This window comes from Theropithecus gelada, chromosome 20, assembly GCF_003255815.1.
Source record: "Theropithecus gelada isolate Dixy chromosome 20, Tgel_1.0, whole genome shotgun sequence".
Taxonomy (NCBI): Eukaryota; Metazoa; Chordata; class Mammalia; order Primates; family Cercopithecidae; genus Theropithecus; species Theropithecus gelada.
The window spans coordinates 50904448-50930203 of record NC_037688.1 but is presented as its reverse complement, the minus strand read 5'-3'; the positions used below and the strand labels follow the sequence as shown (position 1 = coordinate 50930203).

At 62.9% G+C, this 25756-nt stretch overlaps 2 protein-coding genes across 13 annotated transcripts in view; one reads left to right on the top strand and one right to left on the bottom strand.

The window, feature by feature from the left end:
- TSC2 (TSC complex subunit 2) overlaps positions 1 to 496 on the top strand; it is a 40971-nt gene extending 40475 nt beyond the window's left edge. For 7 of the 10 annotated variants that reach the window (XM_025370667.1, XM_025370664.1, XM_025370674.1 and 4 more), the window contains 2 exons: positions 31 to 129; positions 228 to 496. In XM_025370667.1, the coding sequence (XP_025226452.1) occupies positions 31 to 129; positions 228 to 392 (264 nt within the window). In that variant the 3' untranslated portion in view covers positions 393 to 496. The remainder of the gene's footprint in view (positions 1 to 30; positions 130 to 227) is intronic. The other 3 variants (XM_025370669.1, XM_025370668.1, XM_025370672.1) reach the window with 2 other exon arrangements.
- PKD1 (polycystin 1, transient receptor potential channel interacting) overlaps positions 485 to 25756 on the bottom strand; it is a 48498-nt gene continuing 23226 nt past the window's right edge. Inside the window, exons 13-46 of one of the 3 annotated variants that reach the window (XM_025370663.1) lie at positions 25339 to 25514; positions 24895 to 25028; positions 20818 to 24437; positions 20449 to 20598; positions 19371 to 19514; positions 18964 to 19243; positions 18661 to 18874; positions 18435 to 18594; positions 17907 to 18059; positions 17226 to 17370; positions 16007 to 16627; positions 15577 to 15733; positions 15149 to 15401; positions 14829 to 15024; positions 13159 to 13329; positions 12929 to 13072; positions 12625 to 12835; positions 12408 to 12534; positions 10902 to 11018; positions 10762 to 10814; positions 10356 to 10537; positions 10185 to 10278; positions 6413 to 6531; positions 6132 to 6334; positions 5865 to 6059; positions 5283 to 5422; positions 4803 to 4915; positions 4370 to 4511; positions 4104 to 4229; positions 3746 to 3920; positions 2651 to 2941; positions 2441 to 2575; positions 2057 to 2362; positions 485 to 1910 (exon numbers count right to left, since the gene is read on the bottom strand). In XM_025370663.1, the coding sequence (XP_025226448.1) occupies positions 1785 to 1910; positions 2057 to 2362; positions 2441 to 2575; positions 2651 to 2941; positions 3746 to 3920; positions 4104 to 4229; positions 4370 to 4511; positions 4803 to 4915; positions 5283 to 5422; positions 5865 to 6059; positions 6132 to 6334; positions 6413 to 6531; positions 10185 to 10278; positions 10356 to 10537; positions 10762 to 10814; positions 10902 to 11018; positions 12408 to 12534; positions 12625 to 12835; positions 12929 to 13072; positions 13159 to 13329; positions 14829 to 15024; positions 15149 to 15401; positions 15577 to 15733; positions 16007 to 16627; positions 17226 to 17370; positions 17907 to 18059; positions 18435 to 18594; positions 18661 to 18874; positions 18964 to 19243; positions 19371 to 19514; positions 20449 to 20598; positions 20818 to 24437; positions 24895 to 25028; positions 25339 to 25514 (9573 nt within the window). In that variant the 3' untranslated portion in view covers positions 485 to 1784. Of the gene's footprint in view, positions 1967 to 2056; positions 2363 to 2440; positions 2576 to 2650; positions 2942 to 3745; positions 3921 to 4103; positions 4230 to 4369; positions 4512 to 4802; positions 4916 to 5282; positions 5423 to 5864; positions 6060 to 6131; positions 6335 to 6412; positions 6532 to 10184; positions 10279 to 10355; positions 10538 to 10761; positions 10815 to 10901; positions 11019 to 12407; positions 12535 to 12624; positions 12836 to 12928; positions 13073 to 13158; positions 13330 to 14828; positions 15025 to 15148; positions 15402 to 15576; positions 15734 to 16006; positions 16628 to 17225; positions 17371 to 17906; positions 18060 to 18434; positions 18595 to 18660; positions 18875 to 18963; positions 19244 to 19370; positions 19515 to 20448; positions 20599 to 20817; positions 24438 to 24894; positions 25029 to 25338; positions 25515 to 25756 lie in introns of all 3 variants that reach the window. The other 2 variants (XM_025370661.1, XM_025370662.1) reach the window with 2 other exon arrangements.

The following is a 25756-nucleotide window of genomic DNA, read 5'->3' as shown; positions in this document are numbered from 1 at the left end:
GAGTGAGCTCACCCCTGCCTACGTCCCTAGATGGCCTCACAGGTGCACCACAGCCGCTCCAACCCCACCGACATCTACCCCTCCAAGTGGATTGCCCGGCTCCGCCACATCAAGAGACTCCGCCAGCGGGTAGGGAAGATGGGGCTGCCCAGGCTGTGGGGCGGGCGGGTGGGCAGAGCGGGTGCCACGCCTCCTGGACTTGCTGCCCAAGCTGCCTCTGCCTTCAGATCTGCGAGGAAGCTGCCTACTCCAACCCCAGCCTGCCTCTGGTGCACCCCCCATCCCATACCAAAGGGCCTGCACAGACTCCAGCCGAGCCCACGCCTGGCTACGAGATGGGCCAGCGGAAGCGCCTCATCTCCTCCGTGGAGGACTTCACCGAGTTCGTGTGAGGCTGGGGCCCTCCCTGCTGCGCCCGCCCTGGACGGTATTTTGTGTCAGTGAAATAAAGTCCTATCGCTGGTGCACAGACAGAGGCACAGGCTGCAGTCAGACAGCGCTTTTATTGACTTTGTCTGCTTGGTGCGGGGGTTGGGTGGGGGGAGGTTGAGGCTCTAGCAGCAGCCGTGCCCGCAGAAGTGGTACACAAAAGCAGGCGCAGCCAACTCCGAGGGCCCTGGGGCTGCCCGGGCCACACAGCACACACGCGCACACACGCACACGCTCACCTTCCTCCACCCTGGGAGCCAGCCACCAGGAGTCGTCTTTTTCTCTAACCACCCTGGGGTCCTCTGACATGCCTAGTCCTGCTTCTTGCCCAGACCCGATGCCAGCAGGCCTGGGCGCTGCTGTCTCGCTACCTGGCCTAGAGCAAGAAGGATGACAAAGCCTTGGGGGTGATGAGAGTGCCTGGGGGACAGCTGTGCCCCCAGCACTGGCCCAGGGCCATGGTCACATCCAAGCAGCAGCCGGGCTGCCGTAGCCCCGCCACACCTACCAAGGTGTTGGGGAGGCCAGCTCTGGGCGCAGGGCCCACTTTCAGCTGCCAGGCCCCTCAGCCCTAGTGAAAATAGTGACATACAAAAATATATACATTTTAACACCATATAAATTACTGACACGAGACACAGTGAGACGATGCGGGGAGTACGGTAGGAACAGGAGAGGTAATAACTTAGGGGCAGGGTGGCGGCGGCGCAGGCTAACCCTCCCTGAAGCCAGCAGCCTTAGCGATGGGGGACATCTGCCCAGGGGGTGGGGCCGGGCACAGCCCGCTGTACCTGAGGACTCGGGCAAATAAATTAGCATCTCAGAGGCCAGAAAACATCCAATACTGCTGTGTCCTCCCCCAGGGAGTCGGGGAGGGGACCCTGGGTCCTGGTTGGACACACAGCCTCTTTAAAGTGCTGAAGCCCACAGGCAGACAGACACCCCTGCCTGCTCTCTGGGGAACCTGCGTGCAGCCATTCTGCCTGGCCCGAGGCCTTGAGGGTGGCAGAAGGTAATACTGAGCGGTGTCCACTCTGACTCCACAGCCCATCCCCACCAGGGAACGGGCCTAAGTGCTGCTGGGGTGGACCTTGTTCTTGACCCACAGAGGTGTCCTGCTGGGGCCAGTGGCCAGGTCCACACCTCGACTGGCCCGGGCCAGGCGGCTGGGCAGTGCTGGCCGCAGGCCCGGGGATGGGCCACGGGAAGGTCCGGCGGGGGCCCGGCTGCTCCTGCGGCCTCGCAGGCTGTGCAGCTGCTGCTCCAGCTGGTAGACGTCCTCTGTGGCCTGGTTGAGTCGGTCAAACTGGGTGAGCAGGGCCTCGAACACGGCTTGGAGGCGGGAGGGCTCGGGCTCACTCCTCGTCCCCAGCCGGCCCAGGCTCACGCTCAGCCCATCCAGCTGGCTGGAGGAGGTGGAGGGGTGCGACGCATCGGAGCCAGCGCTGGGTGGGGGCACATCCGGGGACACCTTGGAGCCCCTGGAGGAGCGAGAGGGCAGCGGTTCCATCCCTTCAAAGCGGACTTTGTGGCGGAACTGGGGGCGGCACAGGGGCTCAGTCAGTCCGGCTGCACCCTGGGCAGAGCCCAGGGCGTGTCCCTCTCCCCCCCACTGGGCCGTACCCACCTCCTTGACCTTGCTGAGGCCCATCCAGAGGCGCAGCCTGCGCAGGAACAGCTCCACCATCTCGTAGTCCTGGGGCTCCCAGGCCGGCCGATACAGCTCTCCACGCAGGGCGTGGTAGCGCCACCGGAGGATGACAGCCCCCAGCCGTAGGGCGCCCCACAGCCGCAGCGCCCAGAGCCCCACACACAGCAGTGGTGACAGGTGCCAGGACTCGGCAGGACACAGGGTAGAGAGCCCGGTCCCAGAGCACAGCACCAGCAAGGCCTGGGCCACACTCCAGAGGGAGTCCACGCAGGAGGACACGAGCTGCGGGGAAGGCGGCATCAGTGAGGGCGTGCAGCCGAGCTGAGCTAAGGGGCTCTCCCCGGCCGCGCAGTCACGTACCAGAACGGCCAGCTGGGCGTAGGCTACCCCGAGCACCACCAGGCCCAAGGTGGCCCCCAGGAGCTCAGGCAGAGCCCGGAATAACGTCTTTCCAAAGACGGACCACTGGCGCACGAAGCGTAGCTGCTGAGCGGCCTGCGGACAAGGGGTCCGTCAGCTTGCAGCCCTGGGGTCTGCGCCCAGCCCCGCGTCCACCGGCCCCGCCCTTACCTTGACCAAGAGCAGGAAAAGCAGCGAGGCCGCCAGGCCACGGGCTGCGGAGCTCAGCTGCGCCACCTGGTCGAAGCTGGTGAAGCGGCGTGGGCGGCCGCGCACGAAGCGGGTCCACTGGCGGTCGGCGGCGCCCAGCTGGGCGAGGCGTACCAGCGCCGTGGCCGCCGTCAGCACCACCAGTAGCCACCGTGCCCAGGCCCGGGGTCGCAACACATGCCAGCACCCTTCTCTGTGCCAAGTACGGGCCTCGGCCACCGCGAAGTGCAGCGCGAACAGCAACAGGCACACCTGTGGGGGGCGGGGTCAGGAGGGTGGGCGGGGTCCTGCGAGGGGTGGGGCGCTGCCGGGGTTGGATCCTGCGAGGGGTGGGGCGCTGCGGGGGGCGTGGCCCTGCGAGGGGTGGGGCGCTGCCAGGGGCGTGGCCCTGCGAGGGGTGGGGCGCTGCCGGGGGCGTGGCCCTGCGAGGGGTGGGGCGCTGCCGGGGGCGTGGCCCTGCGAGGGGTGGGACGCTGCCGGGGGCGTGGCCCTGCGAGGGGTGGGACGCTGCCGGGGTGGGATCCTGCGAGGGGTGGGGCGCTGCCAGGGGCGTGGCCCTGCGAGGGGTGGGACGCTGCCGGGGGCGTGGCCCTGCGAGGGGTGGGGCGCTGCCGGGGGCGTGGCCCTGCGAGGGGTGGGACGCTGCCGGGGGCGTGGCCCTGCGAGGGGTGGGACGCTGCCGGGGTGGGATCCTGCGAGGGGTGGGGCGCTGCCAGGGGCGTGGCCCTGCGAGGGGTGGGGCGCTGCCGGGGGCGTGGCCCTGCGAGGGGTGGGGCGCTGCCGGGGGCGTGGCCCTGCGAGGGGTGGGACGCTGCCGGGGGCGTGGCCCTGCGAGGGGTGGGACGCTGCCGGGGTGGGATCCTGCGAGGGGTGGGGCGCTGCCAGGGGCGTGGCCCTGCGAGGGGTGGGACGCTGCCGGGGGCGTGGCCCTGCGAGGGGTGGGGCGCTGCCGGGGGCGTGGCCCTGCGAGGGGTGGGAGGCTGCCGGGGGCGTGGCCCTGCGAGGGGTGGGACGCTGCCGGTGGGAGGACCGGGGCCTGACCGCGGGCGGGCGTACCGAGGTGAGCAGAGGCAGCGATAGGCCCGCGCTGAGGCGGCGCAGCGCAAAGGGGCGGACGCTGAGAGCGGCCAGGGCGCGGCCGGCCGCCGGAAACTCGAGGCGTAGCGTGACGGCGGCGTGCAGCCCCACGGCCGGGCTGTAGCGCGTGAGCTCCACGAACACAGCGCGGCTCCTGCGCAGAGGGTGTGGGTCACTAGGAGAAGGTGGCAGGGCGGAAGCTTCGGGGACCACGCAGTACAGGCGTGGCTGAGGGGCTGTGGAAGCCTCCTAGGCCAGCGGGGGCCTGAGGGGTAAGGGTGGGCTCTTGGCTGGTGACTGCAGCCACCCTGGAGAGAGCCGGGGAGGGAGCTCCCACCTGTTGTCCAGCCAGTTGTGCAGCTGCAGGAATCGCAGCCGGTCGCGGCTCTCCTCCAGGCTCAGGCCCAGCTCCTGCACGTAGCCCCCGCTGTCATACACTGCACAGGAGCCCCAGGACCATGCCCTGTCGGAGAGGGGTGGCGTTGGTGCCGCACCCCAGCCCTTCCGGCACCCCTGAGCCAGGCTGGTCGAGAGGCCGGGGCACTCCTGGAGAACTACTCCCTTGTCCTTGGCACAGACGCCTGGGGCCCTCGCTCTGCTCACCCCAGCAGATCCGGTGCAGAGTAAGCCCATGTCCCCGAGCCATTGTGAGGACTCTCCCAGCCAACGTCGTAGTCGCTGGTGCTGAAGCCTCCCGCAGCTGAACAAGTGTGGACCCTGGGGCCGCGAGGGTCTGGGCAGAGTGCTGAAACACACAGAGTCCCGGGCCGGGACCAGGGCGTCAGCAAAACCCAATAGGCGTGCTTCCTGCTGGCCAGCTCGCCTGAGCTCTGGTTCCGCACCACCCCAGAGAACCCTCCCAGCAGCCATGAATTAGACAATGTTACCATCTCTACTATACAGAGAAGGAAACTGCGGTGTCAAGAGAGCAAAGGTCACACAGCTAGGGAGCAGAGCTGATGCCAGAGTTCCGCTGAAGGCTGCTCTCTGGACAAGAGGAAGGATTTAAGTCTTGGGGCACCCCCTGCCAGCTCACCTTCCTGCAGCCGCACCTGCCGCAGCCGTGGAGGCCCCAGCTCTGGGCTGGACTGGTTCCCATGGACATAGGGCAGCAGCACGTGCGCCATCCATGGCCAGAGCTCCTCAGACCTGCCACAGCACCAGACACAGTCACATGCTCCAGCCCCCACTGCCCTATGCCCGCCTGGAGTGAGTGGCCACTACAGACCCAGGGAACATGGCTCCCACTTCCCTGCTGGCCACGGCTAGACCTGGGCTCCTCAGCCTTATCCTGCGGATGTTCTGGGGCACAGAGTTCTCTGTCATGGTCCCATCCTGTGCACTGCAGGGCACGGAGCTGTTTCCCTTGCCTCTGCCCACTGATGCCAGCAGCACCAACCTCCAGTTCTGGCAACCAAAAAGGTATCTACATATTTCCACATGTCCCCTTGGATCTAGCTGGACTAAGGGCAAAACCAAAGCCCAGGAGACAGACCAGTACACCAGGTGCCCGTACCGCGTGATGGCCAGGAAGGTCCGGCTGTGCAGTTCCTGCTTGATGGCGCTCTGCAGACGGTAGGCGTGCCCATGGCACGAGGCATCCCCATAGCTGGCCAGCAGCGTCACCAGCAGAAAAAGCATGTACACCAGGAGGCTCTAGTGGACAGAGGGCCCTGTGGTCAGCCTGGCCCCAGCCCAGTGACAGCAGGGCTTTGGCCACAGCTGGGGCCCCCACAGCTACGGCAGGTGCAGCTGCAGAAAGGTGAGCTGGCAGGGGGCGCCCCAAGACTTTACCTGGCTAAGTAACGGCAGCACATACCCTGCCCGGGACCCCACCTGGGGGCAGACACACAGGCCACTGCAGCGGTGCTTAGGGGCCTTCAGGGTGAGACAGGAGTGGGCATTGGAGCTGGGCCCTGGCAGGGACTGCAGCAGCAAGTGGAGGGCATAGGGTAGGAGGGAGTCCTGGCAGAGGCTGCAGAGCCTTGAACCCCCAAGGGCCTTCTGGGTGAGGAAAGGGGGACGACAGTGTCCCGCATACATGGGTGGGAGGTGGGAAAAAGGAGGTGGAGGTGGCACAGGCCACACCCGGGCTCACCCGCAGCATGCCGTGTAGCCTCTTGACCTTTCGGGCTTCCTCCTTGGCCAGGAAGAGTGCAAAGCCGTGGGGGGGGCGTACACGTGGCACACGTGCGCACACGGGCGTCACAGCTGGGCTCTCCACCAGGGTGTCATCTTCATCAGGGTGCAGCCGCTTGGCCACCAGTGAGAAGTACAGTGCTTCCAGCAAGACCTGGGGAGGGGGTGGCTTCAGAGGGGTCCCCCGTATTGAAGGCCTGCAGCCTACCCCTGACAGCCCCCTCACCTTCAGCGGCTCCCAGCCGAGGAATGAAGCCAGGAAGCTGGTGGTGCTGGACAAGAGCCACGCAACACTCACACCCGGGGGGAAGCCGACACCCACCCACCCTGAGACAGCCACAGCCACAGCCACCAGGAGCAGGCTGAGCCCGTGGGCCAGGGAGGTGCACCAGGCCGGCAGCAGGCGCTTCCGCAGACCCTCCACCAGTCCTGGGAAAGCAGAGACAGACCTGTGACAGGCAGCTAACAGGGAGGGGCTGGGGGCATCCCAGGCCTACGCAAGCGCACCTGTCCTGGAGAGCCTCGCTGCCTGGGGCCGTTCCCAGGTCAGGCCGGGGCTGGGCGGCCCCAGCTCGCCCAGCCTCTGCAGCTCCAGCGTCTCTGTCTTCTCCCCAGGAGTGCTGGACCTGGGGGACATGGTGGGCCGTGAATTCATTCCAGCCTCCAGCAGGCAGTGGCAGCCAAGCCCATGCTAATCTGGGCAGGCAGTTTCTTGACCCTCTCGGGTCATGGGGTCCCCCCACAAAGAGACGGAAGACCCTACCCCAAATGAGAGTGGGAGTGGTGCTAGGAGCCAGGGAACCAAGAGCCACTCCAGGCGCCAAAGCCAGGTGTCCACCTGTGTCCCTCTCCCACTCACTTTCTGCTGATAAACCCATCGCCCGCAGCCTGACTAGCCGCCCCTACAGCCGCACATGGCCTCTCAGGGCGCGACGGGCCCCCCCAACCCTGCAAACTATGACTGGGTCTTGACTATCCAATGAGCATCTCCACAATCTAGAGGCCAGTGTGTCTCTCCCATGCAGTTTTATGGCCTAAAATTAATTTTTGGACAAGGAAACATATAAATGCCTTTCAAATCCCAAGTGTGCAGGGCTCCCTGGGGCCAGAGATCTGCTTGTTTCCAGGAGCCAATGATCACCGAGGCTGTGCCACTGCATCAGGGCACCATGCTGACATGCCCAGTCCCAGAGCTGCTAGAGAAGAGGTACGGAGGCAGCAAAGATGCACGAGGGGGAGGACGAGACCAACTGCGACATGCTGAGTCCTAGGCTCCCTGGGTGCTCTCCCACACCTGCGCCCTGGTCAGCCTATCACCGAAAGAACCGCCTGACCCGGGGGCCACACTGCACTGACTGCTTGCTGTTTTGCTGTCTCTCAGAGGATAAAAGGCACTCTTGGCTGGACGCGGTGGCTCAGGCCTGTAATCCCAGCATTTCAGGCGGCTGAGGAAGGAGGATCACTTGAGCTCAGGAGTTGGAGACAGTGAGACCCTGTCTCTACAAAAAATTTAAAAATGACCCAGCCTCAACTTAGCCAGGCGCAGTGGCTCACACCTGCAATCCCAGCATTGTGGGAGGCCGAGGTGGGTGGATCATGAGGTCAGGAGTTCAAGACCAACATGGCCAAGATGGTGAAACCCCATCTCTACTAAAAACACACACAAAAATTAGCCGGCTGTGGTGACGGGCGCCTGTAATCCTAGCTACTTGGGAGGCTGAGGCAGAGAACTGCTTGAACCTGGGAGGCAGAGTTTGCAGTGAGCTGAGATCGTGCCACTGCACTCCAGTTTGGGCGACAGAGTGAGACTCTGTCTCAAAAAATAAAAAATGACCCAGTTTCAACTATTCCTTTATAGCAACACAAATGACTCGGTCTGACTCGGAGAGCAGGCTCTTGCTGGCAGAGATGGAGAATGGCTGATAGGGAGGCATGGGGTGGCCAGGAATGCCAGAGCAGAGGTGCCGCCAGGACAGAGGGTGCAGGCCCAGGCACAGGGAAGGCCATGCTCTGCATTGGGAAAGGAGCCACAGGATGCGCTGGAGGCTGGAGTGAGGAAGGATGCAGAGGGGTCCAGGATGAACCCAAGCCTCTGACCTGGTCAGCCCGAAGCATTGTCTGAGCAAGGGACAGCCAAGGGTTGAAAAAGCTGGGAGGGCGAGGGCCACGTGCTCTGTGGCTGTGGAGTCTGAGCTGCCACCAGAAATTCTCGCAGAAGCAATGAATCTGGATTTCACAAAGAGCTTTGGGCTGGAGATACCTTGGGCTGGTCAGCTGGTAGTGACTACCCCTGGATTTCCCCATACTCTGTATTTTTTTTTTTTTTTTTTTTTTTTTTTTGAGACGGAGTCTCGCTCTGCGGCCCAGGCTGGAGTGCAGTGGCCAGATCTCAGCTCACTGCAAGCTCCGCCTCCCGGGTTCACGCCATTCTCCTGCCTCAGCCTCCCGAGTAGCTGGGACTACAGGCGCCCGCCATCTCGCCCGGCTAGTTTTTTGTATTTTTTAGTAGAGACGGGGTTTCACCGTGTTCGCCAGGATGGTCTTGATCTCCTGACCTCGTGATCCACCCGTCTCGGCCTCCCAAAGTGCTGGGATTACAGGCTTGAGCCACCGCGCCCGGCCTACTCTGTATTTTTAAAACCGACTGGCAATTTATTCATAAAGATGCCCTTGTGTCATGGTTATCTGCCTTTTGCAAATCAGGAAGTTTTCCTTTTTGTCTGAGTCCAGGGGCAGTTCATACCTCTTTAGTTCCTAGTTGCTTGACAATGAGAAGCACTCAAAGGAATAACACAGAAATCAAAATAGAAGTGGATGGAAAAGCCACGCACCACTTAGTGCCAGGGATATGTTCTGAGAAATGTGTCATTAGGTAATTCCGTCGCTGTGCAAATGTCTCAGGGTGCAGTTACCCAAACCCAGACACCGCAGCCCCTGCGCATGCAGGCCCTGTGGTGTGGCCTGTGGCGCCGCGACTCCGCACCTGCACTGCGTGCCACCGCACTGAATCCTGCAGGCAGCTGCAGCGTGACGGCAGGGCCGTGTGCGCCTCAGTGCACCTGAGCACAGGAGGGCACGGCAGAGCCCGGGGTCACAGGCATGTGTGGTGCACTCTGCCAAAGGCTGGGTGCGCATGACTACATACAAGGTCTCCATATGACCCTTTGTTGATAGGTTGGAAAACAACCAAGAAATTGAGAAAAAAAATTTTTTTTTGAGATGGAGCTTCGCTCTTTTGTGGCCCAGGCTGGAGTGCAATGGCGCAATCTTGGCTCACTGCAGCCTTAGCCTCCCGGGTTCAATCGATTCTCCTGATTACAGGCGCCCGCCACCACGCTTGGCTAATATTTTGTATTTTTAGCAGAGATGGGGTTTTGCCATGTTGGCCAGGCTGGTCTCGAACTCCTGACCTCAGGTGATCTGCCCACCTTGGCCTCCCAAAGTGCTGGGATTACAGGCATGAGCCACTATGCCCGGCTAATTCTGTACTTTTAGTAAAGATAGGGTTTCTCCATGTTGGTCAGGCTGGTCTTGAACTCCCAAGCCCAGGTGCTCTGCCCGCCTCAGTCCCCCAAAGTGTTGGGATTACAAACGTGAGCCACCGCGCACAGTCCTTTTTTTTTTTAAGACAGAGTCACACTCTGTCGCCCACGCTGAAGTACAGTGGCGCAATCTCAGCTCACTACAACCTCTACCTCCCAGGTTCAATAGATTATCCTGCTTCAGTCTCCTGAGTAGCTGGGACTACAGGCACCTGCCACCATGCCTGGCTAATTTTTTGTATTTTTAGTAAAGACAGGGTTTCGCCATCTTGGCCAGGCTGGTCTCGAACTGCTGACCTCAGGTGATCCACCCACCTCGGCCTCTCAAAGTGCTGGGATTACAGGCATGAGCCACTGCGCCCAGCCAAGAAATTCTTTAAAATACAAATAATCAAAAATGGTCTCAAAAAGAAAAAAATGGGGTATTTAAAAACCCACCCATAATTTCTCACTGCTCTGAGACCAAAATAAAAACGTGGCTCCGGCCAGCCTCACACAGGAGCCTTTCTGCTCCTCCAAAGCCCCATGCACCTGCTCCCTCCCTAGAGGGAAGGTTCTCACGCCCTGGAGGATCCTATGAGACTCTTTCCACAGACAAGAAACCGAAGGCTCAGAGAAGTGAAGTGGTGCAACCACAGCCCCCAGCCCACCCCACCCACCCCAGGGACCACAGCTGCCTGGCCTGAGTCCCGGCCCCTCCTCCGGCATCACCCCTCCCCCGAGAGCCGGGCACTCACAGGCTGGTGAGCAGGTCCGTTTCCATGTGGGTGTCTTGGGTGGGGGCCGGGCTGCTGACCCCTTTGGCAAGGACCTGCTGGATCAGGTCTTCATCTAGAGACACAGGAGGCACTGGGTGGGCCCAACTGCGCAGGTGAGCTTCAGAGCCCCCTCCTCTCACCCCAGCTCACCTGATGCTGAGGATTTCGCAGGCGAGTAGGGGCTGGCCAGGGAGAAGCTGTCCTCCTCTGGGCCCAGCCCATGGCCCGCCTGGCCCCGTGCCAGCTGCCGCGGGTTGCTGCCCACAATGGACGGGTCGCTGAGCAGGTCTGGCCAACTGAGTGTTCCCTCGCTGGAGGGCCAGCACACCAGGCTGCAGGTGGCGTGGGTCAGCAAGGTGCCAGGGGATGTGTCACCCACGCACTGCACCCCCGTCCAGTCACGCATGCACATGCTGGGCTTCTGAGCAAACCCGCTCCTAGGCGGTGTGACCACATGGAGCCACAGGCACCCAGCAAGGACATGCAGCCCGCACACCCCCGGCACTCCAGACACAGTGACCTGCACCAGGGCTCAAGGTTGCTCTAGGGAACCCACCTCTTAGAATCATCCAGAAATAAGTCACTCTTCATCTGTCCCGCAAAGGCCTGCTAAGAGGTGCACAGTGTCTTGAGACCAAGCTGCCCCAAGCTGGCGGGACCCCCAGCCCAGCCTGGGACCCCCAGTGGAGCCCTCACCTCAGCGTGGAGCCCCGAGAACGTGAGGAAGGAGCTGTCCAGCACGGATGAGTCCAGGCAGCTGTCGATGTCCAGTACCTGCTGCCTGGCAGGCGTGGGGCTCAGGCCCCCAGCCACCTGCAGGACAAGGGCAGTGGTCAGCGGGCAGCAGCTCAGACCTGCTCAGGACAGGGACAAGAAGCCACCTCCTCAGCAGACAGGGCAGGGCCCAGTGCCATCTGACAGAATGTTCTAGAATGGTGATTATATGTGACAACTGCACTGTCCGTGATGGCAGCCCCTTGCAACGTGTGCCACTGAGCACTTGACAGGCGACTGGTGCAGCTAAGGAACAGAGTTTTAAATTTCATTTATTATGTTTAGACGGAGTCTCGCTCTGTCACCCAGGCTGCAGCGCAGTGGCACAATCTCAGCTCACTGCAACCTTCACCACCCACATTCAGGCGATTGTCCTGCCTCAGCCTCCTGACTAGCTGCGATTATAGGCGCCTGCCACGATACCCAGCTAATTTTTTGTATTTTTAGCAGAGATGGGGTTTCACCGTGTTGGCCAGGCTGGTCTTGAACTCCTGACCTCAAGTGATCTGCTGGCCTCGGCCTCCCGAAGTGCTGGGATTACAGGTCTGAGCCACCATGCCCGGCCATCATTTCATTTTAATTAACTTAAATATGAGCAGCCACATGTGGCCTCCGGTTCCTGCCATGGACTCCGGAGCAACCCCTCCTGGTCGTGGCACACGTGCCTTCTGTGTGTGCTGCTGCGGTTGGTCTGCATGGGACCTGTTGAGGACCCCCGTGTGTATTCCTAAGGGGTGCAGCCTACCATTTCTGTATGAATGGGAAGAGTTCCCACCTGATGTATTTCTTGGAAAGAGTCTAAGGATTGGTGTTAATTCTTCTTCAACTGTTTAGAAGAATTACATACTGAAGGCTCTGAGCCTGGGCTTCTCTTTGTGGGAATTTTTTTTTTTTTTTAAAATGTTTTATACAGATGGGGTCTTGCTAGGTTGCCCAGGCTGGTCTCAAACTCCTGGACTCAGATCCGCCCACCTCGGCCTCCTGAAGTGTTGGGATTACAGGCGTGAGCCACCGCGCCCGGCCAGCGGGAGGTTTCTAAGGGACTAACTCGGCCTCTTCACTTGCCGTAGATGTACTGAGATTTTCTTCTGAAGAGCATTTCAGAAGCGTGTGCAGCTGTGAGCTCGCTTCTTCTGAGTTATCTGGTGTGCTGCTGTGCAGTTGTCCGTACCATGTGCTTAGGTTCTGTTAATGTCTGCAGGGTTGGGCAGTGAAGTGCCCTCGTTCTTCATGATTCTGGCATCTGAGTCTTCTCTCTTTCTCCCTGGTCAGTCTAGCTAAGGCTGCTCAAGTGTGTTGACCCTTCCCGAGAGCCAGCCTTTGGTGGGCACCTTTCCCTCTGGCTGCAGTACTGGAGAGTGGCCCTGGGCGTGGTGCCGAGGCCCAGGCTCCATTCCCAGTACTCCCGGGTCCCCAGCCCCAGCCCACCTTGCTCCGGGACATCCGGAAGAGAAAGAGGACGGCCAGGTAGATGGGATAGACAATCACGCTGGACACCAGGCCAACAGCAACTGTGTCGACACTCAGCGGGCGCAGCCTGGACACACGCCCCGCGCTGTGTGGAGGAGAGGAGACCACACAGGTGAGGCTGAGGGGCAGGAAGGGCTGGGCAGGAAGAGGCTGTCCCGACCCCTATGGCACCCACCTGTAGGCAGAGTCTCCAACAGCTCCGTACCACACGGCGTTGGCGCCCAGGAAGAGACAGATGAGGACGACGCAGCAGGTGGCCCTCTGGATGCGGGTGAAGCGGCTGCGAGGTGGCCGGTCCCATATGGAGAGCCAGATGTGCTTGTCAAAGAAGCCGCGCTGCAGCTCAGCCACCAGCAGGCGCCGGAAGCGCAACAGGGCTGCGTCGCCTGGGGGCAGGGAGGGCCCAGCTGCAGGAGGCCGTGAGGCAGGACCACCCCGCCCAACCTCCCACACAGCAGGAACATGGAACCAGGCCTTACTCGCCACCAGCACCTCCTTCTCCACCAGGCCCCCGTTGGCCTCCGTCTCCACCGACAGCCAGTCATTGACCAGGAAGAAGGCGCTGCGGGCTGTCTGCAGGTCCCTGACGATGACGTGCTGCAGGAACCAGGCGGGGCTGAGCCCTGCAGAGGTGCGGGAGGGAGGTCAGGCTCGCAGGGCACCCCAATGCGGGGGCAGAGAGGCAGAGCTCCACAGGGTCCGCACAGACCTTTGTTGTCGTGCCACACTCGGATCTTCCACACGCTGCCCAGGCTGTGCGGGGTGGCGATCTGGAAGATGTCCAGGCTGTTGCGGTGGAAGGCTCTGTCACCGTCCAGGTGCCGGTGGCCGCTCCGGCTGTCCACCCCATACAGCATAATACCCACGTGGGCCGTGGTACCTGGGGAGCAAGAGGGAGGGGTGGGAGGCTCAGTCTGCTGCCCAACACGTGTGGCATCCCAGGCAAGTTGTCCCAGCTTTGGCCTCTGTGCACTCAAGATGCCACATGGGCAGTCCCGGCTTTACACGGCTCTGCCACACATGAGGGGCTGCGGTTACTGCAGGTTGTCCAATAAACAGCAAGGCCGCAAAGACATAATTAAATTACATGGAGAGAACTGTAACTTGTGACATGCAAACACGGCTGCACACATCTCAGTCCACACCACAACCAGTGACCCCCCCTGCACACCCGTCCACGCCTGTCACACCACAACCAGTGACCCGCACCACACACCCGTCCCTCAGTTCATGCACAGACTACAAAGCGTGAAGCCCTGTCCCCTCCTTCTCTCCCAGTGACAGACCCAGGTGACAGGTTTTTTTCTTTTTTTTTTTTTTTGAGACAGAGTCTTGCTCCGTCGCCCAGGCTGGAGTGCAGCGGTGTGATCTCAGCTCACTGCAAGCTCCACCTCCTGGGTTCACACCATTCTCCTGCCTCAGTCTCCTGAGGACCTGCCACCACGCCCAGATGATGTTTTGTATTTTTTAGTAGAAACAGGCTTTCACTGTGTTAGCCAGGATGGTCTCGATCTCCTGACCTTGTGATCTGCCTGCCTCGGCCTCCCAAAGTGCTGGGATTACAGGCGTGAGCCACCGTGCCCGGCTAACAGTTTTAAAAAGTAGGTAATCAAAACAAAGAACTGGCCAACGAAGATGAAACCACAGCACTGACATAAAAAATGGGAACACAGCTGGGTGTGGTGGCTCATGCCTGTCATCCCAGCACTTTGGCAGGCTGAGGCAGGCGGATCACCTGAGGTCAGGAGTTTGAGACCAGCCTGGCTGACATGGTGAAAAATTAGCTGAGTGTGGTGGCGGGCGCCTGTAGTCCCAGCTACTCAGGAGGCTGAGGCAGGGGAATCGCTTAAACCCAGGAGCTGGAAGTTGCAGTGAGCCAAGATCACGCCACTGCATTCCAGCCTGGACAACAGAGCAAGACTCCATCTCCAAAAAAAACAAAAACAAACAAAAACAAAAAGGTTATTGAAGAAACAGCCACGGGGAGGCTCTCTGTCTGAGAGACGAGCTATGCAGTCAGGATCGTGGGTAGACGCAGTCTCCTGCAGTGGTAGCAATGCTCACCTCTGCACAGGCTGAGCTCATGTCACTTGTGGGGCCACGCTGCTATGCAAAACGTAGGCTGCCCACCCTGACTGACTGGCACCTACTTCCAGCTAGGAGCTGTCCTAGTTCTCAGGGACAGTGATTATTGTGTTATATCACAATAATCCTGGGAATGACAGAGTCATTCCCAGGATTAACACATGAGCCCTTCACACAGCACTGCAAAAACTGCCTTGTTCTGACGCCTGCGACGAGACTCACTCCCAGAGGGTGCAACCCGCACAGCCAGTGAGAGCAGGGGAGGCCCTGCCACCCCACTGCGCTCTCTCTCACCTGAGCCCCGGCCCCAGCCTGTCTTGACGAGGATCTCGTACTTGAAACGGCCCCGCTGCCCACAGAAGGGGATGGCGCGGCCTCGGCTGGCATCCAGCTGGTCCAGCTTGTGCAGGATGGCGGCCATGACCGCGTAGGTCACCAGGCACACAGCGCATGTCAGCATGACGATGTAGTTTACACCCGCTGTCGGCTCCTGTGAGGACACAGTCGCCAGGCCCAGGAGGTCACGTGCACGCGGCGCCTTCTCGAGATAGAGCTGAGCCCACCCAGGCCCTCCTCAACCCTGCAAAGGCTCCCAGGAGCACGGGGCCACTCACAGGAAAGACGAATTGGACATGGCTTGGGGGCACGAAGAGGCTGGCACCGAAGGCGGTGAGGTGGCGGGTGAGGCAGACGGCCTGGTGGGGTGAGGTCTCCTCCAGGGGCAACAGCCCCTCCGTCCGCCACACCATGTCCTCCTCGCTGAAGTACTGGCACAGGGACGTGTACAGGCCCACGGACACCTTCAGCGCCGACCAGCGGAAGTGGCTGGTGAGGTTCAGATGGTAACTCCCCGCCTGGTCTCCAGTCCTGGGCGAGGAAGGGGCAGTGGAACTGAGCCCAGGCTCCGCCAGGTCAGATGTCAGGAGCCCAGAGTCCATGCCCGGTCCAGTCCCCTCGCTGCTTGCTGTTCCCATAGGGCCAGCAACCCGGGCAAAGCTGACCCATGACGCCCTGCCCTGCCAGGCCAGCCCACAGAGCTCACCCCGGGGCAATGAAGAAGGTATAGGGCCGGTGGTCGGCACCCTCCAGTGACTCTGGGCGGATCCTCCTGCTGGCTGAGCAGTTGTGTTCATTGGGCCGGGGCTCTGAGTGCAGGTAGACCGCCAGGTAGGGCTCAGGTTCCTCAGACAGGTAGCGGCCTGGGGGCAGCACATGCAGGTCAGACGCCCACCAGGAAGCTCAACCACCCGGGGGACACCCGCGACAGCCCTCCTGAGTCCGCCTGCTGCCATGGGCCTGAAAGGCCACAGGAGCCTCTGCGCCAGAGCTGGCACCTGCTTCTCCGTGGCCCCCAGCAGTCCATGAAGCAGAGAGCAGATTTCACCAGAAACACCCAGGCAGGCACTATGATAAATGCCTTCCCCTCAAGAACGAGGCCAGGGGGCCGCGTGCGCCCCGCCCGCTGCACGCACCGTCCAGCAGCGTATAGTTGAGCTGCAGGTGCAGCCCGGCCGCAGGGTTGCTGCTGTCCAGGGTGACCACAGCACTGACGGAGGCCTGGGGCTGGACCACAACGGAGTCGGCGGAGCTGCGGTGGCCCCTGGCAGCCCAGTCTGAGTTGTTGGGCACCTTCACAGTGATGGCGCGCTCTGAGGCCAGCCGCTCAATGGGGATCTGGGCCCCGGCCTGTGTCTGGAACGCCATTGAGGCCACTTTGGTGGAGACGGTGTAGTTGCTGATATAGCCGAAGGGAAAGGGATTGGAGTCCACCAGAAAGATGAGCTGCACCACGTCGCTGAGGTTGGCCAGGGCCCCGCTGAAGGCCTCAGGGATGGAGAAGTGGCAGCCAGGCCCTGGGGCACCGCCATAGCACAGGAGGCTCCGCGGGTCTGAGCGCTTGCCCTGGGCCACAATCTCCTCACCCGCCAGCGTCAGGGGCTCCTCGTTGAGGACGCGGGAGCGCATGAGGATGCGCATGAGGGCGGAGGTCAGGTTGTAGGCCTGGGACGCCACCATCCGTGATGGTGACTCGGCCCCCAGCTCTGAGGGCTGTGGCCCCCACACGTCCGAGCTGGCCAGGTGGATGAGGTCGCCTGCAGACAGGTGTAAGGTCAGTGCAGGGAGAGGGAGGCAGAGGGTGGGGGCAGGCAGAAAGGGGAGCCGGAAAATGGGGGCTAGGAGAAAGGGCGAGCCAGAGGGTGGGGGCTGGGAAAAAGGGGGAACCTGACGGGGCAGAGAGGGAGGTGCAGGCAGAAGGAAGGGGGAAGCTGGAGAGGGGGGGGGGGATGGGGAGGGGGAAGGGAATAGGGATGAGGATGAGGGTGAGGGAGATGATAGGGAGAGGGAGGAAGAAGGAAGGAAAAGGGTAGAGGGAGAAGAAAGGGGAGAGGGAGGAGCAGGGACAAAGGGAGGGAAAGGGGGATAAGGGGAATGGAATGGACAAGGGGAGGGGGAGGATGGGGGAATGGAGAAAGGGGAAAGAGATGGAGAAAAGGGATGGGATAGGGAAGGGGGAGGGAGAGGAGAATGGGAATTGGGGAGGGGGATGAGGATGGGAATCAGGGAAAGGGGAGGGGGACAAAGATGGGATGGGGCGAGGGCAAGGTGGTTGGGGGGAGGAGGGAGGCGGAGAAAAGGGTGGTGTGGGGCAGAGAGATGGTGTGGGACAGCGTGGGGCACAGGCAGCGGCACCTGTGATGTTGAGGATGCTGTCTCCGATGGCGGTGGGTGTCACGGTGCCTGCAGTGGTCTCTGCCTGCAGGATGCGCATCATGGCCTCCAGCTTGTGCAGCGTCTGCTTCAGGCATGAGCGGCATACGAGCTCCCTGCTGGGACCCTGTGTGGAGCCGACAGTGTCCAGCCCCGCTCCTAGGCCCACTCCTTGCACACACCCTCCTCTCTACGTGTGTCCTCACCTGGCTCCTACCCCCAGCCCTGCAGCTGGAGAGCCCGCCTGACTGGACCCCCACAGCCTCCCCGCTAAGCATCTTCTGGGGCTCCGCCTGACCCAGGGCCTCTACTCGGGGCCCACGTGATGCAGCCCACCGGCCACACAGGGCACCTCTTCACACGAGTCAGAGAGAAGGGGGAGAGGGGAGGAGGGGAGGGCACAGAGCAGCATCTTCCCAGCCCCTCCCCACAACTGGGCCCCTCTTTACACCCTGGGTCCCCTGAAAGGCACCCTGGGTTCACGCACGACAGCAGAACGGCTGAGGCTACTGAGGCAGGTCAGAGACCAAGGAAGGTCTCGGCAGGAAGGAGCCCAGGCTGGGAGGCTCAGCTCCTCGGCCAAGCTGCCCGTCCACCCTGGTGGGCTGAACCCAGTGCCCTGGCAGGCATGTGGGGTGGGGTGGGCACGCGGGGCCGTCCTACCATGGACTGGGCCAGTGCAGCAGCGATCTGCTGGATGTCATCCACAGTGTGGACCCGCAGGGACACCAGGGTCTGCGTGACGTTCTTGCGTATCTGGGCTCGGCGCTGCCGCTCGTGCTCGGGCTCTGCTGCCACATCCAGGGCCTGCTCATACTGGGGCAGGCAGGGGGCACAGCAAACTGTCAGCAGGGCAGGAGGCCGGCAGGAGGCCAGCATGTGCCCACCACTCCTGGGGTGCAGTTATGCGCTGGATGCTGTGTGATGTGGGCACTGACCCATGACACTGAGCTGTTTCTTCATGGACAAAACAGGGTAAACACAGGGGCCGTCCTGGGAGCAGGGGGCGTGTTGTGGAAAGCAGGCACAGGGGAGGGTGGCTGCTGGGAGCAGAGGGTGCTGCTTCAGGGTCACTGGGATTTGTCTGTGGGGCCCGGGGTAAGCCCTCCGCAAGGCTCCAGGCAGGGGTACAGGTCTTGGTCCCCAGGACGCGTGCAGCAGATATGAGGTTCCCTCCCAGGCTGCACTCACCTCATTCAGCACAGTGACCAGGGCCAGGGAGTACTCGATGACATGTTGGGGGTCGGCCTGCCGCAGCAGCCCTGGGAGCACACTGGCCGTGAGCCCATGCAGCCAGACTGTAAGCCCCGTTGTGCTGCCGCTGGGCTCTGGGAGGGCGATGGTCAGAGACCTGCGAGTGGAGGGGGGTAATGAGCAGGTGGCAGTCTCAGGGGCGCCCTCCCACGGCCTGGCTCACCTGTTGAGGGCGACCACAGCGGCTCCCAGCTGGTCCTGCACCACCACGGCCAGGCCCACCTCGAAGTGTGGCCTGAAACCCGGGGGCAGCACGGCTCCGTAGCTGGAGAGGCTGCCCTTGTAGACACAGAACTCCTCACAGTGGCCCTGGCGACAGCGCCGCAGCAGCAGGGCATACACCAGTGGGGCGCCGGCATCCTCCGCGTCATGCCAGCCTGAGGGACCCCACAGCATCACGGGAGGGCTCCGCAGCATCACAGAGTCGGGGGATCCCACCGCGCCCCCTACGCAGGCCTGCACTCACCTGTGCATTCGAAGTGCACCTTGGTGGTGAGGGCGTGCACGTTGCCCAGCGGGAAGAGGCGGCACGAGCCCCCCAACGGCGGGCGGTTGGGGGACAGGCGGATGGAGGCACAGCCCTCCTCTTCGCCAGAGTGGCCCAGCACCGTGAGCGTGAAGGTGTATCCCTCGCCGTCCCGCAGCGCGCCCCGCCGCAGCACCAGACGCATGCCTGCGCTGCCCGTGGAGGTGGTGGTCTCATCCAGCACCAGCGTCTTGTTGCTGAAGGTACGTGCCGCCCAGCGCTGCAGGCAGGAGGGGTGGTGAGGAGGCGGAACCCTCTGCCCTGTCAGCCCCGCTTCTGCCTGCAGGTCCCGCCCCCTCGGCCATGGGACCCACCCCCACCCTGCACACGCCCTGGGCAACACTCACCCCTCGCTTGGAGCCACTGCTGCAGTTGAGGCAGCGGCCCTCCAGGTACACGTAGGAGCTGCGGCTCACTTCGTACACAGCCTGTGCCTTGCAGGACACGCACTCCAAGGACACAATGGGCACCCGACCACGCCGGATCAGCACCTGGGGATGGAGTGGGGTTACCTCCGACACAGGTCTACTCGGCCTGCTGGAAGGTCTGGGGGACCCGTGGAAGATGCTGCTCCCAAACTCCAGGTTTTCCAGGGGCCTGGTCACCGCCTGTGAGCTCAGCCCCTCCCAGGATACTCATCCGGTTTTCCACCTCCCAACCCGGGTGGCGGAAGGGCATACACAGGGCAGAGGACACCAGGGTGTGTGTTCTGGTGTCCTGGACCCAGCTGGAGCCTGGCAACAGGCAAGCAATGCTCACTGAGGGCCCCTGAGGGGTGCATGTGGGAAGGGACGTACATATGGGCGTGAGGACCACAGTTCCCACGCAGGCCTGACTCTCAGATTCCTGCAGCCCTGGGCTGGGGCCTGGGTCAGGAGGCTGAGTCGGGATGGAACCTGCTCCCATGCCCTCCCCTCAGACGACCCCTCTGGGCAGGCTCCAAATCAGGCCAGCTGAGGAAAGCAGGGCCTGGGGAACAGACACCTGCTCTGGAGCACCAGCAGGCCCCACCTGACAGCAGCAGGAGCGGCTGCCATGGGCTCAGGGTCACCAAGCCTCCCGGCTGGTCCAGAGAGAGGAGCATGAGGGTGAGAACCGGCCCACTGCATCCAGGAACAGGGACATGGGCTGGGGACAGTGGCTGCCTCCGGGGTGGGAAGGGGCTCTGTGGTTGGTGGTGTTGGGGGACTGTGTGGCTTTTACCAATTACTAGAGCGTGTGTAGCTTGAAGATTGTACATGGAGCTGTGATAGGTTTGGAAAGAAGCAAAGCAGAAACAGGCTGTTGTGTTAAATAGAACTTGTATCAAAAACAAAGTTAGGGGAGAGCGTACAGCCTCTGCGAGCACTAAAATACAGAAAACAGCGGGTGAGCAGGGATGCTGGGCTGTCTGAGGCGTGTGACCGAGGGGCGGGCGGCACCTACTGTCTGGTTGGTGGCCTCCTCCTTGCGGCCGGCCTTCCACACGGTGAGGCTGAAGGTGTACTCCACACCGGCTGCCAGCCGTTCCCGTGGAATGGTGACCACGCTGCTCCCACGGGGCCCGAAGTTCAGGGCACACCCACCAGCCTCCCTCTGCAGGCCAAGAACAAGGGGCGGTGCGGCATGGGAGCCCCACCCAGCCTCAAAGCAGAGCCCAGCCGAGGGGACAGCTCGGGAGATCCTCTCCCCATGCTGGGATGGGGCCCGCCAGGCACTGAGGACAGGCCAGCCCTGGTGGGGTGATGGGTGTTCTCTGGGCTTGTGGGCATGGGTGGGTGAAGGGCAGGGAGGACGGCCCTGCAACGCACTGACCTGTGTCGAAGCCACACAGGCCCAGTGGAAACTGAGTGGTGTCTGGTCGCCATCCTCCAGGTTGGGGTCGTAGGACTCGCTCCCATCCAGCACCAGGTCCTGTGTGTCTGACCACACGCGGTACGAGCCACCCTCAATGATGGGCACCAGGCGCTCGGGGGCCACCGTCACATTGGCCTGGATGCTCCGTGCCAGTGGTGTGTCCCCAAATGACACGACAAACACAAAGCAGTAGTGCCCCACAGGCAGCGCCAGCCGAGGCAGCACCAGCTGAGGCCGGCTCACGTCCACGCCAGGCAAGGCCACACGGGTTGGGCGCCCCGGCCGCTGGCAGCTGGCAGTACGGTACACCTCCCAGCGGTACTCGGTCTGGTAGGTGACGCAGTCACGCAGGTCAACGTGGGCCTCCAGGTAGTTGCGCTGTGAGCGCCGCATCAGCACCTGCAGGGGCAGGACCACGTCCACCTCTGGCTCCCGGCACGCCAGCACCTGGACAGTCACCGTGGCCTGCGCCACGAAGAAGCTCACGAGGTTGGAGGCGTTCACCTGCACGCGGTAGTCCCCGGGCCTCAGGTAGCAGTGCTCGGCCCGGGGCTCATCTGTGTCCTGCCCCGGGGCCCCATCCCCAAAGTCCCAGTGGTAGGCCACACGCCGGGGGCTGGGGCTGGTGGCAGCCTCAAACCACGCCGAGCGGTTGGTGAAGCAGGGGCCGCTCCGCAGGGCCACATACTGGACGGCGTCCTGGACCTCCAGCACCAGCGTGTGGTTCTCGCTGCCCAGGGCGTTGAAGGCGCGCACCTGGATCTCCAGCAGCCCCGCAGCCACGGGCGTGTAGGTGACGTCGCGGCCCGACAAGATGACCAGCGAGTCGCCCTGGACCTTCTGCAGTGAGAAGTACCAGGCGTAGGCGACCCGAGAACCGCGCTGCACACGGGCTGTGAAGTTCCTCTCGGTGCCTGTGGCGATGCCAGGCTCGCAGCAGTTGGGCACCTGCAGCCCACTCACAGCCTCCAGCACCACGATGCGCACCTGCGCCTGGGCCCAGCTCACGTGGTTTTCACCCTGCACGCTCACCATGTGGTCTCCGGCACGGGGGAAGCTGTGGGAGAAACGGGGCCCGGGGAGCACCGCCGGGCTGGCCCCACCGACCTGCAGGCGGAAGGTGACGGCCGAGCCAGCAGCCAGCAGGATCTGAAAATGGACGAGCTGCCCGGGCGCCACCACCTTGCTGCTGGCCCACAGCACCAGGCCCACGATGGGCTCCTCCACCGTGAGGTTGTGTGTGGCTGAGACCCAGCTGACTGCGTTGGAGGCGTTGAGCTGGACAGAGAAAGTGCCAGCATCCGGGAAGACCATGGTGACGTGAGGGCCACGCTTGCTGCTGCCGCCGGGTACAGCCCAACACCAGCTCACATTGGTGCCTGTGGCCAGCTGCCCCCAGAAGGGCACAGAGGACCCAGCCGCCACGAAGCTGCCTCCCGACTCACCGGCCCTGATGCTGAGGCCACTCACAGGCACCTGCACGCCCACTTGCACGGTGGCGCTGGCTGAGCCCAGCGGGTTCCCTGCCGTGACAGTGACCAAGTGCAGGCCGGGCGTGGGGAAGCTGTGCGTGGTAAACGGCTCAGGGGTCTCCCAGCTCAACCCCTCCTCTAAGGACCAAGTGTACAGGACACCACTGCCACCAGCCAGCTCGGCACTGAGGGTGACGCTTGTGTTGACGGCAGCTGGGTTCGGGGAGGCGGTCACCATCAGCCACCCCACAGGCTCCACGAAGTCCACAGTGCAGTCGGCCCAGGCGCTGCCCAGCATGTTGGTGGCCCGCAGCTGCACGTGGTAGGTGCCAGCCTCGAGCGCGGTGAGCGAGAAGCCTTTGCCGCTGCCGGCCAGGGCCGGGCCCCTATCCCACCAAGCGGTCCAGCTGTAGGAGATGTTGGTGCCATCCCTCACCACAGCCTGTAGCTGTGCCGTGTGGTTGGTGGGAAAGTAGCTGCCACAGCCCACTACCTGCAGCCCCTCTATGAGCTGCAGGACGTAGACAAAGATGCTGTCCTGGGCAGAGCCCACCTCGTTCTCAGCCGTGACGATGATACTGAAGGTGCCCACGGAGCGGAAGGTATAAGAGATGGTAGGGCCCCCAGGGATGGGTGTGCAGCGGTCACAGAGCACCCAGGAATAGCGCACATCACTGCCGGCCTCCAGCGAGGTGCTGAAGCTCACGCTCCCATTCAGAGGCACCACCGTGCGGCTGGCGTTGACAACCAGCCCCCGCACACGCCGCTTCACTGTCACGTTGAGCCAGGCCTCGCTGCGGCTCACATCATTCCAGCCGGCCACCCTGACGGTGAAGTCGCCTATGCTGTTGTAAGCGTGGGTGACCTCCGGACCCTCCAGCCGCCCACCGTCCCCCAGATCCCACAGGTAGCTGGCGGGGCGCCCACGGCCGACAGCAGAGAACAGGTACGGCTGCTGCAGCTCCAGCACGAGGGAGCTGTTGACCTTGATGTCCGTGACCACCACAGGCTCCTGCACTTCCACCAGGGCTGAGTCATTGGCAGCAGAGACGTTGTTGGACGCGGTGACTGTCACAAGATAGGAGCCTGGGTCTCGGTAGGTGAATGTCACCTCGGGGCCCCCAGCACGGGCGGGGCCGGCTTCCTCGGTGCCAAAGTCCCAGACGTAGCGGTAGGGGAATGGGGGCCAGACACAGGCCACGAGCCGGACCTCGTCCCCGAGCTGCACAAACTGCCTCTCTGGCTGCAGGGTGACGTTGCCCACCTCCGGCTCCACGCAGATGCTGGTGAAGTAATGCGCCTTGTTGGCGCGGCTCGACAGCACGAGCGCCAGGGGGAACGTGCCGCTCCGCGTGAAGTTGTGCGTCACCGTAGGGCGCCCCCGCACGGTTGTGTTGGAGGAGCCGTCCCCAAAGGTCCAGTCAAAGAGGTAGTGGGCCGGGTTCCCGGTGACGTAGGCCGTAAGCCGCGCGTCGGGCTGCGTGGGGATGCAGGCGGCGGGCTCGATGCGCAGCACCTCCAGGACGAAGACCAGCACGTGCAGGCTCTGGGCCAGGCGGCCGGCAGGGCTGGCCGCACCCACAGTCACTGTACAGTTCTGCGCCCGCAGGTACACATGCTCCACTGTGTCCTCGGGGCCCGACAGCACGGTGCCGTCCCCCATGTCGAAGGTCCACGTGATGTCATCACCAGTCTGCACCGCAGCGCTGACCACCACGGGGGCTCCCTGCTCCACGGCCAGGCTCATGTTCACGCTGAGCCCGCGGAGCTCCTCGAAAACACGCACATCTGCCTGGGCCAGCGCACTGCTCACTGTGTTGTTGACCTCCAGGTGCACGCGGTAGGTGCCCCTCGAGGTGTAGGTGTGGTTGGCAGCCGGCTGGCTCTGGGTCAGGACAGGGGAGCTGTCTCCGAAGTCCCACGTGTAAAGAACACCTCCAGGTGAGGGCAGCGGATGCGGGTAGAAGGTGATGGGCCGGCCGGCCACCAGGACACTGTCGCTCACACCCACAGCCATGGAGGGCAGGGCGGCGCGCACGCTCACAGGCACCTGCTGCGTCAGGTTCTCAAAGGCATTGGACGTCAGCACGGTCAGGATGTACTCACCTGTGGGGATAGGCCCAAGTGGGGCAGCCGTGGCACCCCCACCCGCTCCCTACCTGCTTGGCAGAAGCTCCCACCTGAGGAGCCCAGGGTGAACGGCTACACCTGCGGCCCGGCCCTAAGGGTCCCAGGCTCCCAGGCCACGTGCGGGATGGAGCACAGGTGCGGCAGCACTGAGAGCTGCCAGGTGAGGACAGTGCCACCTCCAAGTGCAGCTGCTCTCAGGGCAGCAGAGCAACAAGAGCCAGGCCCAGGGGGCAGTTCAGGGGGCCCAGCTTCCCCGTCCACTCCCCCCGATGCCTGGCCCCTTCCTCACCCCAGTAAGAGCCTAAGCCATCAGCCCAGGTGGAGTCACAGTGAGGGCTGCTGGGGAGGAAGGGGGGCAGCTTGACTGGGGGGTTGGGAGGTGCCCATGCTCAGGGCCTGAAAGGCAGCAGCCCCTCACCCCCTCATCCCTCACCTGGGGCAGCGTAGGTGTGCGTGACATTGTGCTCCACCAGCACCTGGGCCACTGAGGGGTCTGGAACCGGGAAGGACTCGTTGTACGGAGGGTGGAACTGGTGGAGGGCCTGCTCCCCATCCCCAAAGGTCCACCTGCCAGGGCGGTGGGAGGCAGTGAGTGGACCAGGACAGGGGTGCGCGGTGGCAGGGCAGGGGTGCTTGGGACCCAGCCAAGGCTCCACCCTGCAGTCATGCCCTGGGCCTCTGTTCAGGGCCCACCAGGCTGTGCTGAGGCCTCTCCCCGCTCCCATGCAGCCTCAAGGCTCCTGTGCACCCAGTACCTCCCAACAGACTGAAACCGAGGCTCAGAAAAGCAGCCCCCTGGCATGGGGTCCCTCAGCTGAGACTGGTGCTGGGACAAGAGCCTGGTGCCCACCCCCCAACCGGCCCCCGAGTCACTCACAGGAAGGCCACCTCCACAGCCGAGTCCACCAGCACGCCTGCCGTCAGTGCCAGTGTGGCATTGGGGGGCAGCACGGCCGGCACTGTGGAGACCCACAGGCCCTGCATCCTGTTCATCCGCTCCACAGTGACGTTGTAGTTCACAGTGACGTTGCTCACATGGTTGGAGGCTGTCAGCTGCAGGGACAGGTGTCAGTGGGCACAGGCGGCAGGTGAGAAGCCCGGCCCTGCTTGGCGTCCCTCCCTCCACTCACCCACAGCCACGGCAGCGTCCTCAGGCAGCATAAAGCAGAGCAGAAAGCAGAGGTGAAGGTGGAGCCCGCCCCAACCCCATCAGGCACCCCCATCCCCTCCCCTCCCCACGCCCCCGCCTATCCCCTCCCCCCCCCCTCCCCTCCCCTCCCCTCCCCCCCCCCTCC